At 37.3% G+C, this 25,312-nt stretch overlaps 2 protein-coding genes across 5 annotated transcripts; one reads left to right on the top strand and one right to left on the bottom strand.

Annotated features, from left to right (window-relative positions):
* Positions 1–1,269: 1,269 nt before the first annotated feature.
* Positions 1,270–5,697, bottom strand: LOC146145787 (uncharacterized). Its single transcript, XM_083390098.1, has 2 exons — positions 5,475–5,697; positions 1,270–1,855 (listed from the first exon to the last, which is right to left on the bottom strand). The coding sequence occupies exons 1-2, from the start codon at positions 5,621–5,623 to the stop codon at positions 1,654–1,656; spliced, it is 351 nt and encodes a 116-aa protein (XP_083246224.1). The 5' UTR covers positions 5,624–5,697; the 3' UTR covers positions 1,270–1,653.
* A 7,404-nt stretch (positions 5,698–13,101) lies between these two features.
* Positions 13,102–23,194, top strand: LOC146145786 (uncharacterized). 4 transcript variants are annotated; one of them, XM_083389782.1, is made up of 9 exons: positions 13,102–13,798; positions 14,628–14,760; positions 15,361–15,414; positions 16,506–16,568; positions 16,821–16,837; positions 17,465–17,525; positions 17,956–18,000; positions 19,124–19,239; positions 21,323–23,194. In XM_083389782.1, the coding sequence occupies exons 1-9, from the start codon at positions 13,484–13,486 to the stop codon at positions 21,581–21,583; spliced, it is 1,065 nt and encodes a 354-aa protein (XP_083245908.1). In that variant the 5' UTR covers positions 13,102–13,483; the 3' UTR covers positions 21,584–23,194. The 4 variants fall into 4 exon arrangements, with proteins under 4 accessions (XP_083245908.1, XP_083245910.1, XP_083245909.1 ...); XM_083389784.1 differs by lacking the exon at positions 16,506–16,568 and having other exon boundaries at positions 13,103–13,798; XM_083389783.1 differs by lacking the exon at positions 17,956–18,000 and having other exon boundaries at positions 13,103–13,798.
* Positions 23,195–25,312: the final 2,118 nt, after the last annotated feature.

Raw genomic sequence — 25,312 nt, 5'->3', positions numbered from 1 at the left:
TATTTGCTTAATTATAAATCTCTTCTAGCATTTTCAGGAGAAATCTTTTTTGAAAATAATTGGTAGGCCTACGTACTAATTCGGGCGATGTCTTCATGGGCGAGTTTTGTTCTGTTCATTTATTATTTTATTAAACTCACAAAATCTTTTGCCAATTTATTTTAGGTTTCTGTGAAAAAATGAATGTGTAAAAAGCTTGACTGGCCATCTTAGGGTTCACTATAGCTAATGTTAGGACAAGGACTATTTTATATGTTTTTTTTAGATTTTTTCTGTAGACTTTTGCCGCGGTCAAGTAACGTCCTATTACTTGTTTTTAAGGGAAATTTGTGATATATATAAGGAGGCATTTTAGGACTTTTTGCCTAAAAATTAATCTCCTCTAGCGTTGACAGTCGAACGTTTTTTTGGAAATAATTGGTAGGCCATACGTACGTGGTGTTCTGGTAAAACTTTTAAATCGATTTATTTTGCTTTTTGTTGTTAAAGTCATCTCGCCTACCAACGAAAACTTTTTGGAAATATTTAAACAATGGATGGGATTTTTCATCTTTCACTTATTAAGAGCTTTCAAACCACCTTTCCAAACACTCAACATTATTACGTTTATAATGGCGCGATTTTTCTTTTTAAAACTTATAATTCAGATAAAACACAGGTCGCGAATGTAATTAAAAATCGGCGATACAAAAAAACAACAATAAACTGAAGAAAAAAATCAATTCTAAAATCGAGGAAATATAGAATGTGCCTCAGCTAGAAGCTTGACCAGTCGCCATAAAAGTCAAGAAATGGAAATACAAACGATTTGTTGCTGATTATTGAAGGGCGAAACTTAGTGGTACAAGACATGCGATACTTAACATTTTGTGCGAAAACTGATATTTTAAAACAAAGGACGGCCGTTAAGCCCGAAAACAAATTAAGTTATTACTGGAACAAATATTGGTGTAATCTCATTGTTTTTAGATTTACAAGCCAAGTAGGCTAAATTTCGACTGGGTCACTAGTTTTAAGGTATATGGAACGCTTCGTTCAACGGCAAACTATGGCAGAAATATATCGGGTAATCTAGTATCAGATCGGCACTGATACAACTCTAATAACAAACGAGTGTAGGATTCTTAATTTACACAAGTGTAATCACCAATTAAATTACAAAACTGCGATTATTTAAAAATATAAAATTGCACTAATCGAAATCATGTAAATAAATAAAAAAAACGCGCTCGTCCTTTGAATAAGATACAAATTAATTGTCACATAAAGGGTAACACAGCATCAATAGAAATTGTCAACGTTAAAATAAAAACAATCTTGCTAAGCTTATTTCAGCAGCAGATTCATATCGCTTTGGAAAGTGCAAAAGCTAAGCACGATAAAACGACGCCTTGCCTAAGTTATAATAAAAAATACATTCACACAAGCAGAGATTACTTAAGGTTATCTACAAAAAACATATTTTAGGGTTACTCTTATATCCAAGTATGTAAAAAAGTTGTCTGCTGTTAGTTACAGAAATCGGCTAACTTTTAAAAGGCTGCCAGAGAAATTTGAGAGACCGTTCGGTTCTTCAAAACCTTTTAAAGACACTGCACACAAATGTATTCAAAAATTAAAAACTTAAGATTCGAAAAAAAAACTCCGTTTTGTTCAGTCTTTCTTTTTATCTTTCTTCCTGTTCTTTTCCTTCTTTGCTCCCTCATCCTTCTTACTCTTCTTCCGTTCCTGCCTCTCTTTCCACTTGACTTCGGCCTCACGCTCACGAGCGTGATCCTCGGGAGTCGGCATCATCACGATACTGCTCATGCACATGAACACGAACAAGTAGAAGCCGGTGTTTCCTTGCAGGATCCTGCCAAACAAAGATAGCGCTATAGTCAGAAACAAATTATTATCATAGAAGATGCGCTTAGTTAATTCCTATGTTTTTAAGAACGATTATAAAGCTATTCTTTTTGTTTTTATAACTTTTTGAATTTTTCGTCGCAATTATTATCAATGAGATGTGATTTGTTGATTCCTAAAGGGTTTTGGTGACGATTTTGAAACTAAGCCTTTGTTTTTAAAGTTTTTCGAGTTTTTATTATACATTTAATTATCCTTGCAGAATCCTGCAATACAAAGTAAGCGCTTGTCAAGGCAGATTAATTATTATCAATGGAGATGTAATTAGTTAATTCCTATGTTTTGAGGGACGATTCTTAAGCTACCCTTAATTTTTTAAAGCTTTTTTTTTAATGTTTTTAGTTAAATTTTTTATCGATATCTTATAATCAGTGTTTTCAATGATTTAGCAATGATTTTTGTGATAAGAATAAGATGTTGCCCTAAAAAACACAAAACATTCGCACTCGTCAGCAATTGTTATTAATAAAAAGATGTTACTTGGTTCCTATAGGGTTTTGGGAGACTATTTTGAAACTAACCTTTTTCTTTTTTAAACTGTAGTACAGCCTACCTTTCAAAGCAAAACAAATAAAAGGTATTTTCGACAATAAGCTGTTGCCCTTAAAAACAAAATCTGGTCCACGCAATGTATAAATCGGAAGCATAAGGTATAATATAGATGACGTCAGAAAGTTACATTATAACGTGACGTCTAAAATAACCCTCAGGAAACATCGGGTCATCGTTCGATGTCGTGCACAAATATTTAGGTTAAATCGTGGTTTAAATCAGGGAGTCGAACCGGAACCGAACCGGAACTTTATGAACCGGTTTTGGGCCATTTTTTTACGAACCGTATCCGAACCTGAACCGTGTTTTTATAAGATTTTAAGGAGCCGAACCGGAACTGAACCGAATACTTCGAAAGTGAATGCCATGCGTTTTGACGTCACAAACTTGTATTTTACAGAGATTTTTTTTATTTTTTTACTTTAGATGTGTAAATAACGAACTGCCTTTTTTAGTAAGTCACGAAACTTAGATTAAATACGAGTTGCTACTTGCTACTCAATAGTTACTCTCTTCATTTAGTGAACCACATTTTTTTTAACGCAAGTTACATGGTCGAACCGGAGCTGAACCGGAACTTTCAAATTGCTTCGAACCGAAACCGGAACTGAACCGGATTTCGAAAAAATCCTTGAACCCGAACCGAACCTGAACCGGAAAAGACAAACGGTTCGACTCCCTGGTTTGAATACATTCGAGGAATGGCCTGGTAAATTAGGACAGACTGGTTAAAAAAGAACACCTTTTCACTGGTACGGCGTAATTGCAAAAATATTTTACCGGAATCGTTCAGGCTTCATTTCACCTCTGTTTTACAAGATCGGCCAAAGTGAGAAAAAAATCAGCACTAAACGCTATGTTGAAAAGTTTGTTGCCAGCAAACCGAGACAAGGACTGCAGCAAAAGACTTAGAGCGAGCAGCCTACTGCTAGCAGGTGTAAGCAGACCGTTGCCTGTTTCAATACATAACGTAACAGCGTGTAAGTTATCTCTAACTAGCACCAGAAAGCTTACACAGTAGAGATTTGACAAGGCAAAAGGCACTTTTATCAAGGTAAAAAAGCATTTTTACAAGCTAAACCGCGTAAGTAGATATGCTATAATACTAATCTTTGTATATGGCCGTATTTGTCCTAATTCTAAATAGAGAAATCAGGTGGCACTGTATAAAGACAAATTGTATTTGATTCTCGACAAGCTTTCGCACAACCGTGCTTCATCAGGTCAAAGTATAAATGAAAACAATTAAAATGCACGTAAAAGCACACTTGCGCCTGTGCTTTTACGTGCATTTTAATTGTTTTCATTTATACTTTGACCTGATGAAGCACGGTTGTGCGAAAGCTTGTCGAGAATCAAATACAATTTGTCTTTATACAGTGCCACCTGATTTCTCTAGCTATAATACTAGTTGTTGCGAAAAACAGTAAAAAAAGTGGTTGTTTAAGCTTAAAACTTTTAGGATTTTATAATGACGTTTTGTGTTTCTTTAATACTTGTCCCTTTATCAAAATTTAATGCTGCCCTGCAAACTATTGTTTTGTTTCGCTTAAGTTAAAAAATACAACGCTAAATAGAAAGAAAAGCGTAGGGCGCTTTCTTGTGCGTTTAAACGACGTTTTGCCTTGACTTTACCAAATAAATCAATTGGATTTGCCTTAATCAGTACGGTGATAGTTCAACAACAGCCTCGTATGTTTGCGGCAAAGGGCAACCGTGTTGCTTTCTGCGCTTCCAGTCGAACGCCAAAGAGATTCAGTCTAGCAAGGTTGCCAGGCTTAATCAACCATTTCACCCGCATTCGGTCGTAACTTACAGTTCGTCAAACATCAACTGGCAAGTCGTCAACGCAAGCAGTCTCTCGCGCTCGGGGATTCCCCTGAAATGCTGCGACGCTTTCCCGCCAGAAATAGCAGCTTGACAAGATAATTACAGATAGGCTGAACGGCGTTAAACGCGTGGATATTACACGGCGAAAGTGGGCCAGGGCGAAAGCAATTTCTCGCCCGTTTTCCATTTGCATCCAGTCCCGGTTTCGAACACGTAATTTTCACCTCAGCACGCATTTTTTGCATGGAGCTTATGTTTGAACAGGGCGTTGCCTTTTGAATATACGTCACTCGTCACGTGATAGGCTAAATGGCGCCCTAAAAAGCTGAGTTTTTGCGTGGAGCTGTTTTGACCTTTTTGTATTGCTGTATATCTTTTACAATAAGGGTGAAAATATCGCTCTTTTGATAGTACCAAATTGATAAACTAACTAAATACTCCCTCCATACTCCATATGACCATAGAAAAGCGAGGTCAGATATTGTTTTTAACATCTTACAAAAAGCGGCCCCATAAAGTATGTGTTGGCTGCCCGCAAGTGTTTAGCTATTATGGAATTGCTGCATATTTTTAAGCGGTCCACGTCGTTTTACTCGACCGTTTTTTGAAAGTAGCCTACTAAACAGTGCTTATAATCCTAAAACCAGTGCTCTTTAACCTTTTATCCGTGTTGCACTATTACCAACAAATTGCACTTCGAAAGAAGTAAAAACAACTTAATAACGTTCAATATTTCTCATAGCAATCAAAAAAGTCCGAGTGAATAAAAAAATACTATGTTACAGTTGTGGCATGCACTTATAGTGACCTAGTCTGTGAACATTTTATATACCTTTTGTCCATAAAGCTTTAAATCGGTATACTCTTGGGTATATAGTGAACCGTGGAACCGTGTTGAGCACTGCTTTAAACGTTCCAAAGCCTTGATTTCTTAGTAAACAGAACTGTTTAGTGTCGAAATCTGGTCGCATGACAAATTTATAGTTGGCTTTTTTTTAATGCCAAACACGTTATTTTAACGGTGGCCAGGCTAATTTAAGAACCGCTGTCAACTCGCTGACACCCTGCCTTGTATTTTACGTTTAAACAACAAAAATTCGCAGCGAAGAAAGCCACATATAGGGTCCTTAAATTGGCCCTATCCCATGAAATCAAACAAACCATACACGCGTTACGCTGCTTACCTGCACAACGGTTGGGCCAACATGAATAGCACGCCCACGTTGACCATGGCACGGGTGTCGGTGAAGATACGACCCTGTTTGTACCTGTACATGAACAAGGCAAAGTAGCAAGCCGACACCATTCCGTACTTTGCCGTTTCGTCTGACATTTCGTCCAAGATGTTGTTTTCCTTGAGTGTTTCAACAAAATTTCACTGATTGACGAATAGTTTTTTGCTATAGGGTGTTGTACCTTTCCGTATATATGTTGATTTTGATTAGATGCGGATTATTACCACCAATCTTATGCTATGCAATACAGATAAGCGTAAGTTATTATGTGTAATATACAAATAAAATATACAAGTGTAATATACAGTTATGCAAAAATTGAATACACAGACCAAAGCGGTGTTAAGGGATATATTCACTAAGGTGGTTGCTTTTTGTCTCAACAAGCCGCTATTAAAATTTTTAACCCATGTGGCGTTCGTAATAGATAAGTTTGACCCGTGTATTAAGACATTGTTTTCTAACAAAAACATAGTAACACTTCGTTTTGATGTATGGAGCTGATATTCTGATCCACTGCTGCAATCTTTATGCTGACAAGATTTCTCAAAACTAAACAAGTTATGCGTAAAACGCAATTTTTTTTGCATTTAACTAGGTAATACGAGTAAAACTTTAAGCACACGTGAATTACCACTTAAATTCCAAAAAAACTAAAATATAACCTGAAGGTAAGAACCGAATAAAAGTGGTTGAAGAGGCGGGCTCGCATGTCGCGGTTTGGCAAACCCTACACTTTATAACTGCAAGCCTATTTTTGGCCCACTCTGTATGTCATATTGCTTCATAAACTGTGTTTACCGTGGCACTGTAATTCTCAAAAAATACCCTGTCCGTAACGCACAAGATATAAGAGAAAGCAAGCGAGATTATCATTTGGAAAGCTAACAATTTTGTGGAATATTCCTATTGTGTAGTAAGTGTGATTTCCTTTAATTGTGTTGTATTTTTATGTAATGTTATAAGCGTGTCGCGGGTTTTATTGTTTTCATAATACGCCGCAATTAGCTAAGTAGGTTTAAGAACTAATGTCCCATACACAGTGCTGCTGCTAGCTTTGAATGAGGCAGGCGATTCCAGGCCCCTCTGCAATCAGCAGGAAGCAATAATCGCAGCACACTAGCTAGACATATTCGCAAGTCACAAAGCGCAGCCTCATACAGTTGGACGCTTGATTGAGCTGCTGTGACGAAAATAACCCAGTCACCGAAACCGAAATGCAAAGCCGCGAGATAACTGTAGGGCGCCGCCGCAAAGACACATACGTAGCCCGCTAACCGCAGACATATAGGCTACTCTCGACACGGCTGTAGGCTCAGTGGGGTATAGCACTTTACTTCTCAATCGGTACGCCGCGTTACTTCACAGGTGAACTGTACACATACGAAACCGTGGTGGCGTAAAATATAAGCTACAACTTGTTCGAACTTCGTATTAAATTGATTTCACATGATTTAGTGTAGATCACTTTTTTGCAAATCTAGGATACCATAACATTTGTTAGTATAAATAATTTACCGGTTTCGCATTAGGCTGTTCTTTGCGGCAACTGTTTAGCTACATCACCTGAATGTGGCCCCCGAAGTCTACGGCTGAGTAAATAGAGGGTCAGTAAAGTGTAAAATTACGCAGTAAAGTGAAGTTTACCTATTTTCGGTTGCGAACTTACATGACGTGTATAGTAAAAATTCCTTGGTTACACAACAGAACCTGCCATTAAGAGTAGTTCAGAGTATTTTTATCCTTTTAAACCCAATACCACGTGGCAGAGGCCTGATAGCTATACAGCCTACATTACTAGCTTATTGTGGAATATTTTAAAACCGCTAAACCTCTATCGTAAAACTGAATTGGCTTCAGCTACTCCTGACTAATAAAAAAGCCCTGGAAAACCAAGATCGGCTCGTTTGCGATTTTTTTTTAACAACAAAAGTTTCAGAAAAATTGCATTACTCTGAGCCTATTAAACTGGCTTTGTGCATTTGCCCGGGTCAAAAATTGCACAAACAAAGCTGGAAATGTTAATCAGTAACCAAGCCTCGCGTCGAAGGCAGCAGACATAGCCACTAGCCAGCGGGTTTTACATACAGGATGTGCTTTGCGAAATCGCGCGTTTCCTAAAACCGATTCAATTTCCCCAAGATTCTTGGGTACTTTAGATTAACCTTGCAGATTTTGCTATTCGAATGTATAGGCCATTCTTATTCCAAGCCTTGTGCTTAACCGTGTATTTTCACAACGTAGTTTGTGTAGTCTGCTACGAATAAAGGGAATATGGGACTTCAGCCATAAGACCGAAATTAGACCAACATTTACGTTGGAACAAAACACAGTTCAGAATAGGACGAGAATATGTGTGGTACATAACAGTCCTTATATCGTCTAAATCGAAAAGTCCTCGGAATAAGACCTAAATGGCCAGAATAGGGCCACATTTTACCAAAAAATATTTTACGAAAAAAATATTGATGAAGTGCAAGTCAAGTCATTTGTCTAAACGTCTTAATGTCATGTTAATTCAACTTAACAACCTTTTACTTACCCCCAAACCCACCATAAAGTACATCACTAACTACCCTAATAATTTCAACCGTAATCAAAATTTCCGACCAAACCCATTGTCCTCCCCTTACCAAAACAGGGACAAATAATCCAGTGCCACAACACCAACGGCCAGCGCCCAACGACACCGTTCAAACCAGAGCGTTTAAACGTCGACACCAAATCGGCCGTACCACACCCTTATCCTGACAGGTTTAGGTATTTTTCTGGCCTAAATATTAAGGGTATTTGGCTTTATTGTGTCATTAGTCTTAATAATATGGTGTTACACATTATTCGTGTTTGGATATTTGTTTTGTATTCATGTGTGTTTCCGTAAGTATCTAACTGATTGAGTTGAACAGCTTTGAAAAGAGAACGAACTTTTGTATATAAACTGACAACAAAGATGTAAAAACACGAACCAAGGAAGTAGTGTGTATCAAAAGAGATCTGTTATCACGACGCTTTCTTGTTTTGCTGGGGTCGGGTTGCGCAGAAGAATTGCTTTTGCAGACGCTTTCGCCATTGCCGCGTTTATTGAATACAACCCCAATGCTGTGACTTGAAATTGATTGCCATAATGAATCAGTCTGTGACTTGACTTGCTAAATGTTAAAAATGATGACTGGGACTTGAGTCATTCTAAAAGGACTTGTTTACTTCAGTGCCACAACGACAGGGTGGTAAGATTTAATGCCTTCACCTCAGAAATAATAAATAGATTGCGGCACCCCTACAAGATTTTTTTCGTAGGTAAATCACTAGAATGTCACACTAAAAGGAACTGAAACGATACACACCAATTCTGCACAACGTAGGAAGCTTTAATTGGATTTATTCCACTCTAATCTTACACAAAAAGTTGTAAGAGTTGAGCAAAAATTGTATTCCTAAAGATTCGCAAATATCTCTCGGCACATTTGGGCTTTAGAAATGGCACCCCAGGGTTCCGCGGCAGCCCGGTTGAGAACCACTGGCCTACACCTTTGCAGGCCACCATTCAACCGGGCTAGTGTAAACGCGATTGAAAAACAAGCTTTACCACTTTTGAAAAAAACAACACACGATCTGATTTAATAATACGCGCTGCTACAAAGCGAATCCACAATTTCGGCAACACGATCGGGCATTGTCGTCATAACTGCGCTCACTTCACCCTTAGCCCTTTATGTTGCTCCCATAAAAAAGCCATTGTGGACGCAAGCCGTTACCTGCTTTCCGTTAAGGATAAAGGCAGGGTTGGCGACCCTTTTCAGCGGCCTATTCAGTTGGTCGCGTTGTTAAACGTGTCTCATTTGCCTGCAAATTTCGTCGTCTTTGTGCGTCGCTTCTATAATGGGTAAATGTAAGCCCTCCGAGCAACGCGGCAAAACACGTACGATGCGAATGTCCAATAATCGTAACCCTGCGAAACGACGAGTAAATTAAAGTATTTTTATTATGAAGGTGTGCTGACTACTGTATTCGAAATAGCAGTTATTTAAATCGTCTTTATTGTTAAACAAGCCGTTTTGAAATACTACTAGTCACTTCATTTGCAAAACAACTTTAGCCCATGTCATGTTAAAGTTGTCAAGTCATTGCAGAGCAATAATTTGCTTTAAAAACAAACTGATAAATTTTTAAAATTGGTAAACTTGTCTGAGCTTTAGCGATATTTTGTTTGCCAACGCAAAAACGTAACAATACCACACAGAAATTGGGGTAAAAACTTAACCAAATTTTACCAAAAAGTATTTTACGAAAAATTACAATGATGAAGTCAAATGTCTAAACGTCTTAAGTTAATCAATTCAATTTGTTCAAACAAATCAAGCTAAGTCAAGTAAAAAAACAGGGACTCCAGTCAAGTCATTAACTTACGTCGTTACCACATAGTTATAAATGACGTTAACGTTGCTGATATTATGAGCCCTGAAATATTTTTTTTCAAAAAAGTGAAGCCAGTAAGTTGCTTCAAAATACACTTTTCCTGTTTGTTTCCAACTCTGAGCCAGGCAAAACTTCTTGAGTGTGGAATTGCAAGCGAAATGAACGCTTAAAAATTCCCTCGGGCAAGCTAACAGATCCGCGCCCGGGTCTGACCGAGATTTGACCTGTACGCAAATCCGCTAAACCGCTGCGTTGGCGAAAATACAAAAACTGAAACCGTAACTCGGCCCAGTTTATTTGTATAGCGGTGAAAAAGCGAGAAAAGAGTATTCCCCCATTTACATGCAATAGCCACGTCAAAAATGAGCTCAAAAGCGGCTATATAAACACGCCTGCCTTGTTCAGCAATGCGCAGTGTTCATCTAAAGTCCTAGACGTGACATCTGCGTCATTACAGAGAGCGACGAAAGAAGGCACAGCCTTAGCAACGTGCGCACTGTTGTCTTCGTTTATTGCTCCAGTGAACTTGTGTAGTTGATTCGGTCTGAAAAAGGTGCGTTGCTGGCTGTGGTTTGCACGCTCCGTTCGCCCTGTCCAACAACAACATGTACAACGCGGGCAACTGCTGCCTTTATAAAGGACAGACGCAAAGAACGCGCGCGGGCATTTTTACGGAATGATCTGCAGTAACCCAGTCTGCATTTGAAGGCAGCGTGCAGCTGTTAGGTTCTGCACAGGTATATATGCAATCAAGGAGTAATGCACACCCGAGATTTTTCATGCTAACAGTGCGGACAAGTTTAGGTGTTGCAAGTTGGTATGCAAACTTGGTTAGAACGCTTTCGTTTTAGTGGGATTTTTACGTTGTGCGAGATAATGTATTTTGTCGCTTCATCAAAAGAGCGCAAAGGTATCAAGCAGTGGTTCTCAACCTGGGTGCCGCGGCCCCCTTGGGTGCCATTTCTAATGCCCAAGGGTGCTGAGAGATATTGAGAAACTTTAATAATCTGATTATTGCCATTTCTTACCACTTTTTGTGTTAGTTTGAAGTGGAATATATCCAACTAAAACTTCCTACATTGTGCAGAGTTGATATGTGTTGTTTCAATTCCGTTTATTGTGATATTCTAGTGATTTTCGTACGAAAAAGTCGTGTAGGGGTGCCGCAATCTATTTATTATTTCTAAGGGGTGCAGCAAGCCGTAAAAGGTTGAGAACCACTGGTATAAAGAGTGTTTGTTTTGTTTCCTGACAGCAGAAACGCCGTAGTTACGCGCAATACATTGTAATGTAGTCGTAGTTACGAGTAATTAAATTCCAATTGCAAAGTAGTCAGGCCAATGTTGAACCTTTCTTATTAGTCATGAGCGTTTGTAGGTAAGACGCAAGTTGAAATATGGCGAGCAGTTTTGCTTTATTCTTGAATGTAAAAACGCTGTGGTTTTGCGTAATTAATTGCAATGCAGTGGTGGTTACACGTAATTAAATTGCAAAGTAGTCAGGCCAATTTTGGACCTTTCTTATCAGTCATGAGCATTTGTAGATAAGACGTAAGTTGAATTTTAGCGACCAGTTTTGCTTTATTGTGGACAACCCGCTCCAAACGTCAGTGCGTGTGCACGGGACAGGTTACTGATTGACCGAATTCGTTGAACGCCTTCGAGTCGGCAAATGCGCTGCGGACCCGTATTTGCCAAAACAACACTCGACCAGAAATTGAACTCCTTCAATTAGCCACTCTTGTCCATCAAGGTTTTTGCGCTTTCAATGTGCGCAAGTATAGAGAGGTCATGGCTCTTTTCGAAAATTAGACTCGTAAGTATCACATTATGTAGGTCGCTAAACGCACGCTAACATTTTAAGGCCGAGTATGACTGGTTTTAATAATTGTTCATGAACAAAGTCTGATTGCTGCTTAAGTTAGATTTCTTTGAGTAATGTATCAAAAAGTATAGAGGTCACGAATCTTTTTGGTACCACCCTATGTGAGTCACTTGAGGGGCGCTTAAATTTTCAGGCTGAATTGACGGATTTAATATTTTTTAGTAAAAGAAGTCTGATAACGGCCTAAGCTAACTTAATTTGAGTAATGTGTAACAATTACTGATCGATATTTTCTTTCCTTCCGGAAAAAATATCGGACGATAAAGTTTTGAGTTTTCCTAGTGGTGTAGAAGGGTTTATGGCTGTGCCTGTTTTACCACCTGTAAGTCTTGCGCCATTTTCCCTGTGCCTTTCTTTTGGATGTTGCAGCAAAATAAAATCGCGTGCCGCGGCCAGCTGTTGTGCCTTTTGTAATTACCAAGGGTGTTGAGAAATATTTTGGATTCTTTGGGGTATCTATTTTTGCTCTATTGGTGAGCTTCTTAATGTTTGTGGTCAATCAGAGTCGAACAGCATGCCACACCTTATGTACAGTTGGTGTTTGTTGTTTATATTTCGTTTATTGCGCCTTTGCAGAAAACCATTAAAACAATACATATTTTGTATAAAAGGACGACATGAGCGTCTAAATACAAATGTAACATATTGGTTGAATGGCTGTAGTACGTACTCTAAGAAAAGCATTAAGCCTATAAAAAAAACTGCATGAATTCTTCTTACTGCGAAAAACTGTAAATTAAAAAAAACTGTAATCCTGCCTGAAAGCTAGACCACTTTTCGTGCAAATTAGAATCCCGACTTTTTGGTCCAGCCAATGCCAATCCGCCAATTTCCAACATCAAACTGATCGGAAGGTTTCAATTTTCACAACGATTTCCGTTTTTCGCGATTGCCGCACGCGAATATATGACAAAAATACTACTGAAAGGCTATATTTGCTGTTCGTTACGAAGAAGCAGAAAGTAGTTTTTATTTGGAACCCTCCCAGTTAAAATATTCGATTGTCAGTTGTCCTTATGCATTTGTGAAGCTTGTAAACTAAAAAAAAAACTATTAAAGTCCGGTGACATTTTAAATTCCAATGTGAAATTATTTTTAGCTATGTTTTTCTTCGCGCAGCTTATTTCTCGCTCCCCCCCCCCCACCCCATAAAAAAATATTTCATTTAATAAAAATAGAAAGCAACAAATAACACCATGGGGTTGATCTGTGTAACACACTACCAATATTAAGTCAGATATTAATAAATCAAAAATAATTGGGAAATCTCAGGGGACAGACTATAAATTTATTCTTCAACTTAGAAAACCTGTTTAAAAAAAAACATAATTTTCCGTTAAAAAAAAAGCTTTTTCAAAAAATAAACATCTCCTAGTTAAAAATCGCTTTACAAAACTCATTTTTTCCTTGATATGGACAATTTCATTGAAAAATCAGCATTGGGGAGAAAAATCGACGTTTGAAAAAAAAATCGACGTTATGTATACTTTATATATATATTTTTTTTAAATATATTTAAATTGTGTCATTAAACGTCCGCAGATGTAGATAACTCATAGAGGCCGCTTTAAAGGAAGCAAGGGTCTATTGTGAGCATTGCAAAACACAGAACAACAACAAAATTAAAAGCGACAAAGAACGATCATCAAACTGCGTATATGGCTTCGAAGGCAGACTACGTGTTTGAACTGACCGCCGGTGATCAGGGATCAAAACCGATTGCTCAAACTTACAAAATCACACGAGACGGACATCAGGGCCGCGACAAAAACGTGTCCGTTACTATTTTCTTTCTCACCGTGCTTTGCCTTATGCAAGTCGCATGGAACGTGCATCTCAGTGGACAACTGCAGCAAGTCAAGGACACGGTTTCATTCCTGCTGGAAAACTGTCGGCAGCAAAGCGATAACTCGGCCGATTTGGAGCCACAAGGTGACCGGGCCTCAAAGCTGTCGGATGAGGATAATTTTTTGGTAAATATATATTTAAAAGTTTGAAGTTTATTTTTTTATTCGTTTGCAGTGCGACAACGCAAAGTAAGTGAGTGAATAATCGTAAAGGATCAAAAAAAGGAGCAGCCTTGTACCACTAGTACTTATGCAGATGCTGGCCCTTCTATAGTAGCCTAGTTATATATTATTAATTGGAATTTGCGAGGAATAAATAAATAAAACACAATTAAGCGCATAATGATTAAAACCAAAACATTTATATCATAGTTAAATACGTTATTAAAAATGTGAAATAGCCAAAACGGCAATGCTTGGGATATCACGCTTCCAATTGAATTTGTTTCATTTTTATACCTATACGCTGAAATGTTGTTGCAAACCAAACTGCTCCTTGTGCAAAACTAGACTTTAGTCATATTCAAAAAGTGAAGACAATAAGTTGGCATTTTTAATATTAAACTCCATATGTCATCCAAAATTAGCCTGGGATATGTTTAACTGAGTTTGAATCCTTTTTCTAGATTTTAACTATATATAGATTCAATTTTGTTTGCTAACTTTTACAACAAAGGTTCTGGTTAGCCACTTGTACTGACGCTGAATCACATAAATATAATACAAAATTTAATAACGACCAAAAGGCTATCTGAACTTTTGAAGTTTTTTTGTTTTTTAAGTCATTATCTGGTTCCAAACAAAGGATCTATAAGTTAACCGCGAAAGCTTTATACATGTGCGCCAAAATGTTGCGTGAATGATTCCCGTTAAAATCAACTTTACTGCCTGAAACAAACGCGGTTAAAGTTTCTATGTTTGTCGCCTCCGCTAAACAGCGATCATTTTTGTGCAGCGTCTGTTGTCAATCAAGCGTCAGCGTGCGGAGAGCGAAAGACTGGGACTTGCAATGCAATCCACGGCTGCCCCAACACTGGAGGCAACCCAACCAGCCAAAGTCCCACACTCCATCGTCAGAAGAAGCCCAGGTAAAACAAGACGAACCTCACAAAAAATCGCTCAGAAAAAGTGGTAGATTAGTCATTTTTTACCACTGGACTTTCGATGTAGGTTTCTTTTTTACCACTAGACCTTCTATGTAGGTTTCTTTACAAATTCCGTTAACGGATTTTTTCCACCTACTAATCCAGGGGTTCTTAACCAGGGGTACGTGCAGGTTTTTTTTAAAGTTTGGTTTGGGTGACCGCTAAGTAGTTTTAAGAGACCGCAAGTGTTTCACTTAAATACCAAAAAATAGTTACTGTAGTTGCAAGTCCAAATTTTGGGAAACCGCTGGGGAAATTTGGGGGACCGTTTCGGAGAAATTTGGGGGACCGTTACCATCGTAGCCAGGGGTACGAGGAAATTTTATGAAAGCTCAAAGGGTACGAGCGCTAAAAAGGTTAAAAAACACTGGACTAAACGTTTATAATGCGATTGTCCTTTCTTTTATCATGATAATGTTATTTTGCCTGTTTTTATTAGGTTTGGATTTTTTAATATACATTAACTATCGAAACCTTTAAAAGTATATGGACAATACTACATGTGCTCCCTTTCCTATAATCGGCCGTTTTATTGATTTTTAGAGGAAGAACCCAAATCGAGAAAAGTGCGAGCATCAAAAAGACGCAAGTCACAAAGTGAGTCGTTTTTATTTTTACTAAGACTGTAAGGGGTTTTCTTTATACAGAGTGGGCCAAAAGTAGGCTTACAGTTATAAAAGGTATAGGGTTTGGGTCTAAAAGTAAATTTATTGTTTTGGGGTTCTTCTCATACACCTTGTTCTTTACAACACCCCCCCAAAAAAAGAAATCTATAGGTGTCAGGTCAGGTGAGCGTGGTGGCCATTCAATGCTACCTCTTCTTCCAAGCCAAATAACCGTAAGCCTACTTTTGGATCACCCTGTATTAACGACATTTTTGAACTATGCAGCCCAAAAGAGTTACCATGTACGGGAAAATATAATAAATAGATAGCAATACACATCCTGACCCGCGGTTTAAGGTCAAGTTTTATAAAACTAGACTTAAAATCACAGGGTCCTAGGTAAATCAACTAATAGTAACCAGGTAATTTATTTATTTAATGGTTGCTAATCATTCCAATGTTAAAAAATCACAACTTGGAACTTTGTTACCTTATTGTTGCTAATATACTATTACCTAAAATCACCTTTTGTAATAGAAGACGCTCAATTCGATCGCAAACAATGATTAAAATGTTTAAATTAATTCAGCTTTCGAAGCGATATTATTAGACATTTATAGTGGGCCAGTTTGCAGCTATAAAGACTTAAATAAATAAATTTTAAGTCGATGTGCCAAATGACCTGGGTTAAAACTAAGTGTTTTCATCTTATGGATTTTCATAAAATTCATTTATTTGTCCAATTTATGCAAGTAAAACAATTTTGCTATAGTTATTTTTTAGTTAAAATAATGCTTAATATAGGATGAGCTTGCCAATTTTAATATTTTAACGTTTTATTTTATGTCAAAAACTTTGCTTGCTTTAATAATGACTTGACTTGTACAACTGACGAACTGGACTGGAAATTGACTTTTTATCTTTTGCAAAATACTTGGACTTAAGTTATTTCGCAAAATACTTACTGGGACTTCAGTCATTTCAAAATGTCTTGCCTACGACACTGGCAGTTTGAATGCAAATTGCTGATGTGCTTGGTAACTGGGCACAGGGACATAAGACGCCTGTGTTTTGCCCATTTAGCTTCCCTACGGAGACGACGGCGACACTTCACGGACGACGAAGACTATGTAGACACTATAGATGGTACTCGACACAGTCACCTTATTTCTTTCTATAAAAATCATAATTTGTTTCTATCAACATTATTTTACCACCTACTTCCATATCGAAATTTATCCATTTGAAAGTAGAGACATCATTAGCTGTTTTCACTCATTTTAAACTTTCATTGCGCGTAAAAACTTTTGCGTTTGCTATTGGAATTAGTAACTGTATTATGATATTTTTTTTATGAAGTTTTCAACATTTTCTAAAGCGAAATTTGTTTTGTTACAGAGCGACGTTCCAAAAAGGTAAGCTTTTTATACTTAAATTGCTCTCAAAATTAACCAACTAAAATTGCGCCACATCTCGGTTGCTTAAATTCATTTTTGTCCTGGTCTAATTTGGCCATATGTTAAATAATTCTTTGGTGGCCAAATAATCCTATACAAGCAATGGTAATCTTTGCCTATAGCAGCCGTTAGCTGTTTTATATAAACTTTTTAATAGCTAAATCCACTGCGTTTAAAAGTTTGCAGAGCACTTGTTTTTTTCCCTTGCCCAGCCTTGCCTTGTGCTGGAGATAAACGCAGGATGCATTCCGTTATAAGGTGGAAAAATTGTATTAAATGTAGAATCCTGCACTTTAAAGTATATAGGTTCAATTTTTTTTTGGTTTAAATTATTCCTAGACGGCTACTTTAATTAGTCATGTACAAAATCCCGTAAAAACGAAAACATTTGTAGCATGGTTAAAGTTGGAGTCAGACGTAGTAAAAAGACCGAAGCCCAAATTTTAACAGTTCGAATATCCCGTTATTTATTTTCAACATCGTATCTGAAGAAACTTTTAAAATAATACCTACTTCTGTATGGGCTTTGATAATCTTACTACGTTAAAAAAGTTAAGTTTAAACTGACCATTTCGATTTTCACAGGCCATCGCCATTCACGTACAAGCACTAAACGAAGAAACTACGTCCCCAGCTCCTATGTTTGGTAAGCAACAGTTGCATAGATAATGTGTATCGTATCTTTGTTTGCTGGTGTGAAACTAAATGTCACCAAATTAATTTTAGGAAAATCGTAAACGACTTTTTTAAAATTATAGCCCATAGCTTCCAAACTTTTATTACTTCGTTTTTTTTTCGTTTCCTTGTCATACGTTTAATGTGGTTTTATCCCTTTCTTCAAAACATTTCAAAACAAAAATCAAAACCCATAGAAGGTGATTATAGGTTGCATTTTGAACGTTTCGAATAATTTTTAAGAGATATTCAAAACGTTCAAAATGCTACCTGCTTCAATATATGTGGTTTTAATACTTAAACTTGAACCTCCAACCATTGTGTGCCGAAATTTCCAAACGACAAATTGAATTTAACAAGAGTTCCGAGCCTTTTTTATTTTTACGACTTGTGGTTGACAGATACTTCTGGCAACTCAACGAATTTCAAGAAAGGCAAAGTCGGTGGTACGGTACTTTTAACATTGTGTGACTATATCGTGTGTCGTGTGCATCTCATTCGCAACCCAATGGCCTCACGTGACATGAATTCGGCGGGTAGCTGGATTACTTGGTCAAGGCTGGTCGTTTTATTAAAAAAAATTATCCTTAAATTCATAAGCTGATTGAGATTTTTGGTTTCGGTAGAGAGCATTCGCAAGTGTGTCGGAGTAGGAAAGGATCTGATTTGAACAGTTTGTAACATACAAAAAGGGTCTTTGAACTTCATAATATGGAATATAAAAATATACTTTCGTACCTACAGTTCTTTTATAAAATCTGCACTGCTTCATAATCCGTCAAAGCAACTATTGATTGTTTTACATATGGCCGTTTTGACTGACTTTTTATGATTAAAATTTGAGATAAACTTATAGTGACAATTTGTTAAAATGGAGAATTTCAAAAAATTGTAAACGTTTTAGTTCAACTTTACATTACGAGATGCGCCGATTTGAAAATCTTTAAACTGATATTGAAACAACTGTTTTCATTTAATTGATTACTGAACAATATTGCGTAAAATAAATGGGCCAGTGGAGTTAAACACCTTCCAACCATTTAAAACTGTTTGTTAAGAATAGACTAATATCCCTAATACCAACGGCTGGAGATTAAGTAAAATAAGCACGTCTTTAGTCCACCAGGGGAAGGGTGCATCACAGAAATTTCAATTCCCAAATTTTCAATGGTGCCTTAGTGTTTAATGAAATAATTCGAGTTGGTTACCTGGTTGATATAAAGTATCTTTAACATTTTCCCGGTTGAAATAAATCATGTTTATCATTTACACAGATATCATTTTAAACCTCTCTTTAAATGTTTGTCGGTGTGAGAACTATTTCTAAAACAAATTTCATCATACCTTGACCCTCAATTAGTAATAAACACACATAGGGAACCAAAGTCATAAGTGCTTAGGAGCTCTGATGCGACATTACTAATAACCAACATATACTTACCAGTTTTCCGTGTCTTGCGTCGCGAGTTGTTCACAAAACTCACTTAAAGTTCAGGACCAACTTTATTGAACGCTACCCGCCGAAGCCATGTCCATCTTTGGCCGCTAACATCTGCCGTTTTGTCGCAGGGGCGGTTTTAACCGGCTGGCAGACTCCAACCGACACCACATTTGGAACAAGGAAACTTCGCCAGTACGGATACGTAACCGTTCCCAAACCCGGGATGTACTTTGTATACAGCCAGGTAGGCCTTGCTCTATTCTTATGTAGGCGACCGCTGTTTGAATTTAGACTACGATTTGACCAATTAAATGCCGCCATTTTATATTGGATGTAGGCGAAGTTATCCTTGACATTCATTCAGGCATTTTCTAGTGTAAAGTTGTTCATACCGAGCTGGTTTTAGATTTACAACACTGTTAAGGGTTTTCTTTATTACCCCTTTTAATCGTAAGTCTATCTGTATAATATATTATAATTTTCTATATAAACTCAAAAACCGTGTGTGAGTTTCCATCAGGTAAGAATGCACATATTAATCGTTATTAAGTTATTAATTAGATCTAATCTATTCTGTTAGGCCAGCTTGGTTTAAACTTGACCCAGAAACAGTGCCAGTGAACAAATATATAACAGGTTGTGTCATAAAAGTAACCCTCAATACTGTTCAGCCTTTATCAGAAGGCCATAAGTATTTATGCAAGTTTCAACACAGGGTAAATCATGTTTAACGAAAAACTGCAATAAATGTTGCAGTTACAACTTTAAACCTATGTCAGTCGTTTTATGCGTTTGCGCTGAATAAAAGTTTACAGCCACATTATTATTAGCTGGTCGACATATGCCGTCCCTATTATATTGCGGGTTCGACTGAGCCAATATTTGGATATCGCTGAAATGACAGTGAACAAACTGAGTTGTGCGCAGCTTACGTAACGTGGCGCAATATCTTTTGTTTAATTAAATGCAAATCTCAGTCGAAGTCAGTCAGGGAATACAATAGGCTTCAATCCTTGTTGACAGCCGTGTTTATCTGTTTTTAACTCTAGAAGTCTAGGGCAGTGCTCAAACTTTTTTTAGTTTTGTTCACCCCTAGCATCTATCTCCAGATTTCATTCACCCTAGTTTCATGATATGATAAACATATCTCGTCTATATATATCAGCACAAAATGACTTGGGTTGTTTCTAAAGCTATCATCCATTTCTGACGGTTCGCCCTTATTCACCCCTTTTGGTTAGTTCAGCCCTGCACAAATTTTATTCACCCTGGGGTGAACCATTTACCCGATTGCGAAGCACTGGTCTAGAGGCACTGTTTAACGTCAAATTGCATTTGGCTTGGTGGCTGTCTTTACGAATGTGAACGGTCGCAATTCTGTCGTGCGTGCATTTTAGTGTTTTGCCTGCCGAGTTCTAAATGTTATAGCTTCTTTGTCAATTGCTAAATCGACAAGTTTTACTCGCGCCGAACCTGTAGTCCTAACTGTGGAAAAATGCATAAATGCATTTCATGCTCCGATTATTAACCAATCGTACACAATGCGACATTTCCGGCCCGCAAGAAAATATTGTAGCTCAATTAAACGAAACACTGCAGCTTTTTTAGGCCCTAAAACGTTGAAAATTGATATTTTGATGGGAAAATTAAGTCTTGTTTTGTAAATACATCTTCCGCTCAAATTTTTTTTTTTAATTAACTATTCTGTTTAAGGTTGAAAGGCAACGTCGTGAACGTTTAGCATTTTCCTTTATTTATTTTTGATACGGTATAGCAAATAGATATACTAATTGATAAAATTGGCGGCTAGCCGGGTATTATACAAAAACACTCGAAATTGTATAGCACAAATACAATTGTGTCACTACCCCGAAGCAGGCGTGGATGTAGAATTTTTGTATGTGGGAGCATGAAGTTTTTTTTTCGAAAATGACATCACAAATTTATGTTAAAACGTGACGTCATGAAAAAGTAACCCTATTAACTTTTTAGGTTAGGGATGTATTGCAGTTTCAGTTTAGGGATGTATTACTTTAATTCACAAGGTGCATTACAAAGATGTTATTGGTTCACGTTAAGCGAAAAAAAGCCTTTATATAAGTTGCCAAAATTTGTATTTAGGAGAGTGCGATGGAACGGACGAAGCCTTTGGGGTTAAACGATTTAATAAAAATGCGCCAAGACATACTACAAACATAATTGAAATTCGAGTTTTTTGCATTTCGTCTTTCGAATACGCAAAAAATACAGTTTTAAGGGTAGGGTATGGCCACCGAAGCTGCATTGATAAAACTCGTGATCTTAATTATTCGACCATTTCATTACAGGTCGTATTCGAAACCAGCACCTTACCGTACATGGTTGCCGAGATCGGCGTGAAAACGATGGGTTCGCAGATCTTTTCAAAGTGCATGTTCTCCCGTCCCGCTGACAACACGAGAAACGGATCGTTCGTGACCTGCACCTCAACAGGCGTGGTGAGACTTGGTCGCAGCGAAGGCATTTCGCTCTCGGTCAACCCGCCAAACGTGAAAGTGTACATGAAGCCTGCTTGCACATACTTTGGCGCCTTTTACATCGGCAAATGACCAAGTAAAACGCCCCCTCCAACGTTTGACTGAAAGTGTAAATGAATTACTGTACCTACATTGGCGCCTTTTACAGCGGCAAATGACCAAGTAAAATCGGCCCTCCAACGTTTGAATGAAGGTGTACGGATTTTCAAGAGATTGTTCTCCATTGTGATCAGCAAGATTTGCCACTTTTTTAAGAATTAAATTTATTGCCCGTCAATCAATTAGAGTAGTTAAATTTTAAAACCGCTATTTTCTTCTGTAAGTCCAGAATTGTATTTTTAAAGCTGTTTTTTTAAGAGTGCGATTTTTGCATCAAAACCTCCTAAGGTCTATTTCTTAGTCTCTCATATGCAGGCCCGCACAACTCAAAATGATATACTGTAAGAGCTACGAAAATCTTTATCTTCATAGACCACATATCAACGGTAATGCAGCCAGTTTATTGTACACTACTTATAGGTTAGCAAAAAATATTAATAAAAATTAGTATAAAGCGATTGAATAAGGCTGTTACATACGCTCGATAATTTTTTTATATTTTAAAAGACATAAAAAACATGTTGACAAAGCACAGGCCTTTCGGCTAAAATATGCTCACAAAATGGCTAAAAGGTAATTGAGAGGAAAAAATGGTATATTAACAAATCAACCTTATCATTCCAACCACAAAGAGGTATACCGACCATTTACCGTTAATGTCCTGACACGTACAACTAACTTTCATGTCGTACAATTAAATCTACTTCACACCCTTACTGTCCGTCTCTGTTGGGAAATACTTTTACCAAATGTTGAGTCCAAGGCAGGATAAGGCATAACGTAGGACTTATGCTTAATAAAGCTACTCGCAACGATAAAAATAATTTAAATAATAATATGTATATTTTTGTATTTTCTATTCCTTCTATTGACCTAGGTCCTCGGAGAGTAAGTATAAATACTTGACCCACCCCAACCCAAACGATAACCCGCACCCTAACCCAAACAAATAGCTGGAGTAAGCATTACGTCATACTTTATCCTGCCTAACATTTGGTCTGTGTATTTTCCGTCGCTGTTGCTGTACATTTGCCAGTCTTATTAACAACGTTATGAAGTTCGTACTATTGTGTTTAACCTAATGTGTAAAAACACACACTTTTACTTTGCTACTAGCCAACATACGGTTTTTTTTTCTACTAGCAAAACATTTTTGTTTTGTTTTTGTCTGGTCAGACTGATCGGTAATTTCGTGCCAAAAATTTATTTTTATGTGATTTTAATCTATTCTGGAATTTTGAATCGTGTTAGTTTTATTATTTCTGTAAAGCAGATAAATAGAGATGTGAAGCACACTATAAATGCACTTAAAACGTAGGCATTTCGGTTGCTAAATATTTGTAGTATAGTTTTTCGTGTATAGTGTACCTGGCGTGCCTGTAAACATTCTCAGTCCTTTCTATAAGTTCAATGTGCTTCAATTTGTGGTAAAACATGATTCAAAATCGAGATTTTCAAATCGTTTGTATACTTTGTGACAAATCTTCCACCCCGTTTAAAGTTCAATTTGATACAAAATGCTTTTTTTAGTGTGAATATTCTTCTTGTAGGTTATCGTAAATAAATAGGCCTACATCTCTTTGACCTTTTGTTTTTCGGTAAGCATAATTATTCTGATTTTGAGCACAACAATATTTAGGAAGTTTAGGTTCTTTTATCAGCAGAGCTTTCCATAAAAATGGGCTAACAAGCCAATTTTCTACACGTTAAACTCGGATTTTTAATATTTTTTTCCCGTAAAACTGTTCTAAGCGTCGACTATGTTATAACTTATAAGTGTACATTTTTATTAACAAGAGTTTTTTTTTAAGAATGCTAGCAAGTAGTTCGTAGAGACTGCTGACAAAAGCCACTTCATAATAGCAAATCGTGTCCGTTAAAATATTGTAACTCAGTAAGAAGCACAAAAGTGTAAACAATTTTACTCTCGATGTATGCGAAACAGCTCACTACTGCCAACTGGCGGAAATGTTTCTTTAAAAGTCAACTTTTTGAGTAATAAAAGCACTTTTATAGTGGAGGTGGGGGATTAATGCTGCATGCCTTTATAAATCTGTATGTTGAGAATACATGACTGATGAAAATTACAACAAGCGTATTTTTGCAAGCCGTAACACTTGCAACATAACAAATAAATTCGCTTAAAACACACTAAAAACATTTCTGCACATTAGTAAATCGAGTCGTTTAAAAAGTAACTCATTAAGAACCACAAAAGCGGATTTTTAGTTACGATATATGCGGAAAAGCTTACTACTAGAAATATTTCTTTAAAAGTATCACTTTGTAAACAATTTTTTATAGTTTTTTTTTTATAATAAAATCACTTTTATATTGGCGGTGGGGGTATTAATAATGAATTTCTTTTATAAATTGGTATGTTTTGAATACATGGCTTCTGAAAATTACAACAAGCGTAGTTTTGCAAGCCGCAACTACAACACTTGCAACATCACAAATAAATTCGTTCAGAACACAATCAAAATATTTCACGTCTGGTATAAGTGCCGAGTATAAATAATAGCTAACCCGAACTAATTACATTTACCCAATAGTAATTAAGGTAACACGCTTAGCTGCGTTTTTCTTTCAAGCCTTTCAGCATAAGTAAAGAAGGAAAACCAAGCACAAACGACTGGATAAACCATTTAACACGCGCGCCGGTGTCAGTTATACCCGCTTTGCTGGCCAAATGCAGCGCGTACATAGCCTCAAAGAAGTGTGCAACGATAAGGCCATGGTAGAGCAGCTGAACAACTGTTGGGTAGGTGTACACGATCAGACGGTAGAGTGTTCCAATCGGTCCCAATGACTGATCCGGCACCGTTTTTGGACTGTAGCAGCCGAGATGAAGCGTAACGAAAAAAGCGATTGTGGCAATCCAAATCACAAGGCCAGGGCTCTTAAAGTAGCTGGGATTCATTGCGGCGCAGTTTCGTTTTTTTTTACTGGTCGACAGAATAATTAGGTGACCTGTAAAACAGTGTGATACGGATTTATTAAACAATGAGCTTATCACATATATTTTGGTGTCTACATATATATTTTTCCAAAGTTAGTCTGGAGTTGACAAAGTTGTTTTGTCGGGCGCACGAAAATACACACCCTAGTGGCAATGTACAAACGCGAACACACAATACGACCTAAAGCAGCGATATTTGAAGCAAAATAATCTATAATACCATATAATAACCTAAGTCGTCTGATATCGGAATAAGTCTTAAATTAGTCGAAATAAGGCCTAAATGACCAAAATAACGCCTGAAACTGTAGGGAGGGGGCATGGGACGTTTGGCGGACATCTGTCTGGCATGGACCGTTTTGGTGTCGACGTTTTGGGCGCCGTTGGAGCGCTACTGTTTTTTACAGGATTATTTGCCCCTGTTTGGGATTAGGGCGGGCAATGGGTGTGGTGGGAAAGTGGGTTATGGTTGAAATTATTAGGGGAGTTAGTGATGAAGTTAAAGGTGGGGTTAGGGGTTGGGTAAAAGGTTGTATAGGCCTTGTTTGGCCATTTAGGTCTTTTTTCGACTGGATTAGGACTTTCTAATGGTTCAACATTCATATTTGATGCCGAACGTAACTTGCTATAATAACCTGAACTGGGACTTGATGTGCTACAGTTTGGGACTTCAAAATGACTTGTATATTTTACACTGAAAGTCATGCTTCTTTTAGCCTTGCAATCAACTTACAAATGAA

The sequence above is a fragment of the Ascidiella aspersa genome, chromosome 5 (assembly GCF_963924565.1).
Source record: "Ascidiella aspersa chromosome 5, kaAscAspe10.2, whole genome shotgun sequence".
In the NCBI taxonomy this organism is placed as follows: domain Eukaryota; kingdom Metazoa; phylum Chordata; class Ascidiacea; order Phlebobranchia; family Ascidiidae; genus Ascidiella; species Ascidiella aspersa.
Note: the sequence above shows the minus strand (reverse complement) of the source record. Positions and strands in the feature narration are given on the sequence as shown.

Bases quoted from the DNA above. Each gene is read 5' to 3' on its own strand.
- LOC146145787 (XM_083390098.1), bottom strand. From the start codon at position 5,623: ATGTCAGACGAAACGGCAAAGTACGGAATGGTGTCGGCTTGCTACTTT. The intron at 1,856-5,474 runs GTAAGCAGCGTA...TTTGTTTGGCAG, and splicing joins TTGGCCCAACCGTTGTGCAG to GATCCTGCAAGGAAACACCG.
- LOC146145786 (XM_083389782.1), top strand. From the start codon at position 13,484: ATGGCTTCGAAGGCAGACTACGTGTTTGAACTGACCGCCGGTGATCAG. The intron at 13,799-14,627 runs GTAAATATATAT...ATTTTTGTGCAG, and splicing joins CGGATGAGGATAATTTTTTG to CGTCTGTTGTCAATCAAGCG. The intron at 15,415-16,505 runs GTGAGTCGTTTT...TTGCCCATTTAG, and splicing joins AAAAAGACGCAAGTCACAAA to CTTCCCTACGGAGACGACGG.